The following is a 9,176-nucleotide window of genomic DNA, read 5'->3' as shown; positions in this document are numbered from 1 at the left end:
CACTTCACCTGCTGTAATGTAATACTAACTTCTAAAGCCCCGTCGCGCTGGTTCCCACTGAACGCCGCAGTAGCTCGCGCTCGTAACGCTCCGCCGCTACCTAATGAAGAAGACCGAAACATTAAGTTTTAGAGTGGGTCTTTAGCATGCCAAAACCGTTGCGGCCTTTATGAGGGAATTCACTCATTAGTAATTGTGTCCATGTGTAGGTACAAATAAAAATCCTGTGAATTTATAGTTTGCTCTAAAATCTCCTCTGTGCTCGTCCAGACCTCAATGATGGACTTTTATTGTGTCGTTTCTGCTGTTTTTTTCTTCTTCTCAGAGCTAATTGTGTGACAGTATTACACAAGAGCAATGGGAGGAAAGCATACTTCTGATTGTGTTAATGAAACATCCATTCATTCATTCACTTCTTTTCGGCTTAGTCCTGTTATTCATCAGGGTTCACCACAGCGGAATGAACTGCCAACTTACCCAGCATGTGTTTTACGCAGCGGATGCCCTTCCAGCTGCAACCCATCACTGGGAAACACCCATTCACACACATACATTATGGACAATTTAGCTTACCCAATTCACCTATACCACATGTTTTTTTGGACTTGTGGGGTAAACCGGAGCACCCGGAGCGTTAAAGAAACAATATCATCAAAACAATTCCTTGAATTGCTAACCCGAAGTTGTGTTGTGTTTTTATCATCAAAAGTGAAACCTGACCTGATTATTTACGTAAAAATTACAGTAACCTAAATATTTTGAAATATGTATTGAACGTTTTATATTTTAAAACAACAATGTGCTTTCTCTTCATATTCCTATAAATTAGTAAATATGTAAAACTTTGAACACACAAGTATCTTTGAAAACAAATGCAGTAAATGGTTGACTTTCCCCTCTACAAATTAGTTGTTTATATTTGACAATATACAAGAGTTTGAACGTACTATTGAAAGAGTATATTATGTATAGCAATCTGTTTATTCATTCATTCATTTTGCTTCGGAATAGTCCCTTTATTAATCAGGGGTCGCCACAGCGGAATGAACCGCCAACTATTTCAGCATATGTTTTTACACAGCGGATGCCCTTTCCAATACTGAGAAACACCCATACACACTTATGCATACACACTCATTCACACACACAGAAAATTTAGTTCATCAGCTCCCCTATGGCGCATGTGTTTGGACTGTGGGGGAAACCGGAGCACCCGGAGGAAACCCACAACAACACAGGGAGAACATGCAAACTCCACACAGAAACACCAACTGGCCCAGCTTGAACCAGCGACCTTCTTGCTGTGAGGCCACAGTGCTAACCACTGAGCCACCGTGCTGCCTTGAATTTATTAAATATAATTAACTATTATTATGGCTTTTCTAAATTATATTGGCTTTTAATCTCTTTTCTCCTGCTATGTAAGGCTGCTTTGACACAATCGATGTTGTAAAAGTGCTATCGAAATAAAACTGCTTTTAATATTTTTAATCTGAATAAGTATTTTATAAGTAATTATTTTGAAATTAGTATTTATATTAAATGTGTGAATAAAATGATGTCTTTATGCTTGTACATAACATTACCATCCTTAGTCAGTTTTTGTTATTTTGACACTGCAATCTTGAATCAAGAAACATTTTCCAGACAAGCAAAAAATATTGTGTTCAGATATAATCTATATTCAGTATATATAGGCTATTAAATTATATTTTATTTATTCATTCATTCATTCATTTTCTTTTCAGCTTAGTCCCTTTATTAATCCGAGGTCGCCACAGCGGAATGAACCGCCAACTTATCCAGCATATTTTTTACGCAGCGGACGCCCTTCCAGCTGCAACCCATCACTGGGAAACACTCATACACACCCATTCACACACATACACTACGGACAGTTTAGCTTACCCAATTCACCTGTACCACATGTGTTTGAACTGTGGGGGAAACCAGAGCACCCGGAGGAAACCCAGGCGAACGCTGGGAGAACATGCAAACTCCACACAGAAACATCAACTAACCCAGCCGAGACTCGAACCAGCGACCTTCTTGCTGTGAGGCGACAGCACTACCTATTACCTACAGCACACACCTTTATTTATTCATTTATACTGTATTAAATTAAATTAGAACCTGTATTTTACCATTCGTTTTGGCTTTAACAGTTTATTGACAACTAGCCTAATTAAAAAACATTTAACTGAGCTCTGTGAAAAGTTTTGTATGGCCTACAGTCAAAAATGTAGTATTAGAGCCATGGCTGTGGCGAGTCGGCAGTACGGTATCTAAAACGAAACTATTTCTCTTATTAGAAAACAATAAAAACAATTATCCCATTCACAGCATTGTGTTAGATTTTAGAAAATATTAGCAAAACATAGAGAAAACACCTCCACCTTCCACGGAGAAACAACCAGCCGCGGTCATCGAGTCCTCCGCGTTCAGAATTGGCCACTACTGAGAATGAAGCTCAGCTGCACCCTAATGGTGATGTATTTCCTGAGTCAGATATTTTCTCTTAGTACTGCTGTGAACCGCAGCTAGTCATGGCATTCTGTTCTCTTGACGCCCCATTCACACGGGGCGTCAGCTTCAGCGCTTTCCATTCAATTTGAATGGGTGACGTCAGTCATTGCCGAACTACATTGTGGATCCGTCGGCGCTGCTTCAGAGGTGTTGCTCGCTGCAGACGTTGGGATTTGCTTGGAACTTTTCAAGCACCGATGGAAGCGTCAGCCAATCAGATCGCTGTATGCAAATACACCAGCTCAGGCAGTAGCCTATTGCTGACTAATTTCATTGGCTGATGCCGCTATGACGATCGCGTCTGCCCCAACTTCAGACACGCCGTTGAAGCCCCGTGTGAATGGGCCGTGAGACGTGCATTTCTAAAGGCCCCATCAGTATCAGGAAAAACATGATTATTGTGCCTACCTCAGTGGCAGATTATTCAGCTTGTTTTAAGGAAAAACTCACTTCATTTTTCACCTATTATTTCTGAAAACAACACTATATTATTTTGCTTTTCTAGAAAATTGTGACGTAGTGAACCCAGAGTGGGCCCACTACAAGGCGTGGGAGGCCTGAATGCCACAAATATATATATATATATATAGTGTCCCAAAAATCCAACAAATGTACAAAAATATATATACAAAAATATATATACAAAAATACAAAGTTTCAAATCAACAAATAAAATATAAAGACGAATATATACAACGCAAAAATAATCAAAGAGAGAGAAAGTCAACCGTAACCACTTTATACAAGTATCCACTTACTGAAAAATTGCTCACGGCTCTGCTATAGCATGCTCGCTCGCCGGGTTAACTGACCCCGAGCTGGAGTCTGGCGTCCATCTTTATACGCCAGACTCCTCCTTTATAAGCCATTCAGGTATGTATCTAAAATATATCTCCTTTAAACTTGCCATACTAGCATTGTCACGATCACCAGCGATCATACTCCCAGATCACTGGATCTCACACACATGGACTACAAATCTGCCATTCATGGACTACATATTCATACATGCACTCCGTTCACACACACACACACACACACACACACATGCTTCTCCATTTCCACTGATTGGACTCCCACAGCTTCTGGACTGATTGCTAACACCATTTAAACCACACACACTCTCACTTCCATTGCCGAGTCTTGTTTAACTGTAAAGTGACATTACAACGCGTTTTCCTAGTCTTGTTTCTCCGTGTATTTTGACCTTAGCCTTGTTTATCCATTGCTCCCTGTCTGCCGACCTCTCGCCTGTGTTTTTCTACGATTCTGGAGTGCCTTTAAACATCTGTTTGCACCTGTGTTGACCATTGCCTTCCTGACGTTGAATAAACCTGCACGTGGATCCTAAACCTCAGTTGTCTCTGTCACTCCCCGTGTTACAGGCATCTTATTGATTTAAGAGTTTTTAGATATTTGGATTAGAAACAAGACAAAAACTATAAGTATATTACAATATAACAGTATTTTTTGCAGTGTGTGAGCTACAGAAGTCAGAATTATTCACCTTCCTGTGAATTTATTTTTCTTTAATATTAAATATTTCTCAGATGATGTTTCTCAGATTCAGGAATTTCTCACAGTATTTCCTCTAATATTTGTTCTTCTGGAGAAAGTCTTATTTGTTTTATTTAAGCTAGAATAAAAGCAGTTTTTAATTGTTTTAAAGCCATGTTAAGGTCAATATTATTAGCTCCTTCAGCAATATTAGTTTTGGATTGTCTCCAGAATAAACCACTGTTATACAATGGCTTGCCTAATTACCCTAACTTTACTCTAATTACCCTAGTGAAGCCTTTAAATGTCACTTTAAGCTGAATACTAGTGTCTTGAAGAATATCTAGTCTAATATTATGTGCTGTCATCATGACAAAGAGAAAAGACATCAGTTATTAGAAACTTTCCTAGAGATGGGTTGCAGCTGGAAGGGCATCCTCTGTGTAAAACATATCCTGGATAAGTTGGCGATTCACTCGTGTTGAGAAATGTGTTGAGAATTCCTCTTAAACAGAGACTGGGGAAAAATATCCCGGAGGACTGATAATTCCGACTTCAACAGTAAATATGTATGATGTTGTGCTGGTGAATCTGTGGTGTTTATGGTGTTTTGTCTGCTGTTGTAGATCATCAAGCTCCTGGATGGGAAGCGTTCACAGGCTGTGGGAATATTAATATCCAGCCTCCACCTGGAGATGAAGGACATTCAGCAGGGTGAGCTCAGCATCACAGCATCTCGTCTATTGTTGAATATCTGTATTTTTGCCTGCAGTACATGTGTGTATGTGCACGCTTATGTGTGTGTGCAGGTATGTGTGTGTGCAGGTATATGTGTGTGCATACAGTATCTAGTGTGCTCATGCGTGTGAGCATGTATTGCATATGTGTGCATGCAAGTATATGTGTGCAAACATGTATGTGTACTTGTATGTACATGTGTGTATATAAACAAAGAGAGAGAGAGAGAGAGTCAGTAATAGGGTATATGCGGAAATATGCAGAAGTTTTTTTCAGTAACCTGGTTTGAGGGCTTCCAGTGAACTGTATGCTGTTACAAAATTGGCACGTTTAAGGTCTGTTTTCATTATAAATCACTGATCTTCACTGCCTGATTGATATATGATATAAAGTAGGTCTCAGACCAGACAAGAAGCACTGCATTAAATTACATTATTCTGCACCATGTCTTTAAAATATAGAAATGTATTTACCACAGTATATTCAGTGGAGTTTCTGCGCTCGCCTGCTGATCCTGACGGGAATGTGCATATAAATGGCATTTCATCTTGTTTTACCCTTCAAGAACTAAACAAATGCTGAAGTCTATTCAGCTGATTGTATAATAGGGTGCTTTCACACTTCTCACACTTCAGCAGTGTGTATTTGAGAGCGCACAAGAAGATCTGCGCAGAGGAAATCGTGTAAATAATGGTGCTGTAAATAAAGGACGTTACTAATGGTGATACACTTTTCAGTAACGAGTAATCAAGTTCCTGTTTCCCCCGTTACTATGTCGTTACCGTTACTGACAATAAAATGTGTGTTACTGTAATTGAAACGCTGAAGTGGTTTACATGCGAGCAGCGTCTCTCTCAGCCATACGACCTCTCTGTTTGTGTTCAGGTTAGGGTTATGGATAGGGACACATAACCAGCCAGTGATGATGATTGGCGTGTCTGTGAACATGGTGTACATGAGAATGTGATGATTGGCCTGGATAGAGTCCATCTCCATCAGTAGTGCGGGTGTTCACACAAACACACACAGTCAGTCACACACACCAATGACGTGTGAGCGATGGCAAATCTAACAAGTTGAAAGGTAGTGTTTGCACACTGGAAATATAAGCACTACTTCCCTCAGTGAGGTGAAAGACAAGTATGTTTATGTATTGTGTAACTTATGCCCAGGAAAAAAGAGTAATTCTAATCTAATAACACACCTCATGTCGTCACAATCTCCAGTGATCTAATTCTTGCAACAAGAGAAACAATGTACACTAAACAGATAAACAGGACTCAGACCAGATGTGTGTGTGTGTGTGTGCTGTTCATATAGTCCTTGAATCAGTTCATGAATAGCTTCGGCTGTGTGTGTTTGCAATCAGCGGAAAACAGGAACCGGTGTGTGCGAGGTGCATGCTGGATGTTGCAGTTATTTAATGTGGTGTGTGTGTGTAATCCTCAAGCAATCAGCAAGGATTAGAGTGCTGGAGATTGTGACAGACGTCATCACATGACGCCACAGAATTAGTGTAGCTGTGGTCTGTGTTTGATTGTGCAAATATAATGATGATAATATTTATAATGACATGTTGAATTTGATGGTTGTCTCTCATATTGTTCCACAACAACATTAAAACAGTGTAGATTAGTCTACAATAGGGATGTGACAAGATCTCAGATGACGAGATCTCACGAGATTAAATCGTGATGAGATTTCTTGTTGATTTAGAAAGTTGTCTCGTGAGTTGTGATGGAGCGTGAGCGTGAATTTAGCACTGAAGATTAGAGGCAGGAATTGATTTAAACTACAAATCAAGTGCTTTGCACACACCTGGCAACCCAGGCTGACCTCTGGAGTTGTGCATGCACTCGGTTAGGTGGGCGGGTGTGACATAACCACTTTTAGTTTTTATCCAGAGTACAGTGGCTGACGCATCCAACAGAGGCTACAACTGGCTGCAGCCACACACATTAACCATGCTTCATGTCCATGTGACGGAGTAGCACTGCAGATATGCTTAAAGTCATAATCATTGATAACACAAATGGAATGAAGACGAGGAGTATTCCTATTTCAGTCGTACTATTGAAGAGCAGAGTAAAGATCGTAATCAAACTATTACCCTCGTGTTTTTTCTTTTAGCCACATTTTGTGACAGGATAAGACATACACACACGGCTGCTTGAGTCATTAAAAGACCACAGACACATCTCTATAAGTGACACACGCATTCATCATCACCGAACACACGTTTATACTGTCGGTGTGCTGTATCAAATTACATGAAAATAACTCTCTCCTATCAGTGCTTACTTTATATGTGCTTTCAGTAGCTCAGAGTTTGTGACGAGGACATGGATGAAATCTTCCTGAATGAAAGTAAAGCTGCTAAAAATAAACCATAAATTACCATTGTGTACAAAAATTACATGAATTTTAGATTTAAACTGTACAGGGGATGTCGTTTACTGCATAGAATTCATTAAAACAGAAAAAATTTGAAATAAAATAAAATAAAATAGAAATAAAATAACTTTCATGCCAATTTTTTTTAAAGCACCTAAATTGTTTTGCAGTTTGGGATTTTTTTTTTGTATTTCCATCCATATGTCAGCGAATATTTTGCAACTATATAAAATTCTATATAAATTTTAAAAATAATCAAAATATATTAAAGATATTTTGCATCGTTGGCATGTCCTTTACTGCATAGAATTCATTAAAATAGATTACATTATCATTAGATCATTAGATAATCATAGATTAAATAACATTAATTAAAAGTTGATTTAAAGAAAACACCTAAATAGTTTTGCAATTTGTGATTTGAATAAAAGATTATTTTCCATTCATAAATTTCATCATTGAAGATTTCTTAAAAATAGTGAAAAAATCTCGTCTCGTACTCGTGACCCCAATCTTGTGTCTCGTCTCGTCTAGTGGAGTAAGCGTATTGTCACACCCTTAGTGTACAATATTATATATGCATTTATTAGTCATTTGACAAATTAGATATTTTTTTAATGCGATAGTTACTTTCCCTGGTAATTAGTTACTTTATAATTAAGTATCTCAGTTACTATTTGTGAGGAGTAACTTGTAACTATAACTAATTGGGGCTAAACACTGGTCCCAAATGGTTTTAAATACTAGTATAATAGAACTTAGAAATAAAAAGTGTTTACGTTTGTACAATGAATGAAATAGACGAGGAGTCTGACTATATGTTTCTCCTCAATATTTCTTTCAAATATAGCATTTATGTCATTGAGGCATATTCTCTGTGAAATCAAAACTGAAGATTTAATTGGGAGATGAAATTAGAATCTAAATGTAAGAATAATGTCTAACTTCTTGATATTACACTAATTCAAATGTAAAGCACTTTGAATTGCCACTGTGTATGAAATGTGCTATATAAATAAACTTGCCTTGCCTTGCCTAGACTAGTGATCAAGGCACATTATCAACAGCGTTTAATCAACTGTTTTAATGAGAGTGAGAAAAATACCTCCAAAAACACACATAAAGTCATTTAAACCTATAAATAAAGAAAGAAATATCGGTGTGTGATGTAGAAGGAGTCTTTAAATGTCTCATATGTTTACATGCTGGTGTGTTTTGAGGTTTTCTGTCCTTGTTTTGCATGAAACACTCTGGATCAGGTGTTTTTTTTCTCTCGTAATGAGGATTGTGTTTGTTTCTGCGCCTCATAAAGTGATTTATATTGCAGCTGTTCTGACGGTGGATCATTCGGTTGTGGATCTGGAGACCATTGAAGCTTTATATGAAAACGTGAGTACACTAATATGAGCCATAAAGAAACCCGAGAGCGCAGAGGAATGTGCACCAGATTAACACCTGATTTGACTGACTCTCGCTCTTTATTTTCTACAGTCGCTGTTTTAATAGAGTCAGCTGTTGACAATCAAAATGACTTAATGAATTATTTCATCTAGCATATTTCTATTATGTGTTACTTACTTTATGATGTCTGATGGTGTCAATTATTCAATAAATCATCACATACAGCGTTTTATGCCCTTATTTCTATCTTAGTTTAACTTATAAGGGCCAGAAGGAATCTGCAGACATTTTTTTTGCTATTTCTGTGCAGAAAATTGTACAAAATCTGCAGATTTATGCTGAATACAGTAACTTAACATATAAAACACTTATCTTTTTAATCTAAGGTTTACAATGCAAATCTAATTAGATCCCCTTGTGTGTTAAACAAAGCAAGTCTCTCATAATAATCTATCAACTAAAAGACAGACAATATGACTTTTATAAACTGTATTGGACATAAATCATGTAAACATTTGCATATTAGTTAATATTATTACTTCAATGAATAAATATATATATATATATATATATATTTACATATATATATTATAGTTTTCAGAGGAGCACGTGATATGATT

The 9,176-nt window shown here is 37.6% G+C and overlaps 1 protein-coding gene across 2 annotated transcripts in view; it reads left to right on the top strand.

Moving 5' to 3' along the window:
• Positions 1 to 9,176, top strand: part of LOC130244353 (formin-1) — a 168,773-nt gene that overhangs the window by 102,608 nt on the left and 56,989 nt on the right. For both annotated transcript variants that reach the window (XM_056476738.1, XM_056476739.1), the window contains 2 exons: positions 4,650 to 4,737; positions 8,483 to 8,544. In XM_056476738.1, the coding sequence (XP_056332713.1) occupies positions 4,650 to 4,737; positions 8,483 to 8,544 (150 nt within the window). The remainder of the gene's footprint in view (positions 1 to 4,649; positions 4,738 to 8,482; positions 8,545 to 9,176) is intronic.

This window comes from Danio aesculapii, chromosome 17, assembly GCF_903798145.1.
Source record: "Danio aesculapii chromosome 17, fDanAes4.1, whole genome shotgun sequence".
NCBI lineage: Eukaryota > Metazoa > Chordata > Actinopteri > Cypriniformes > Danionidae > Danio > Danio aesculapii.
This window is presented reverse-complemented; position numbering and strand designations above follow the sequence as displayed.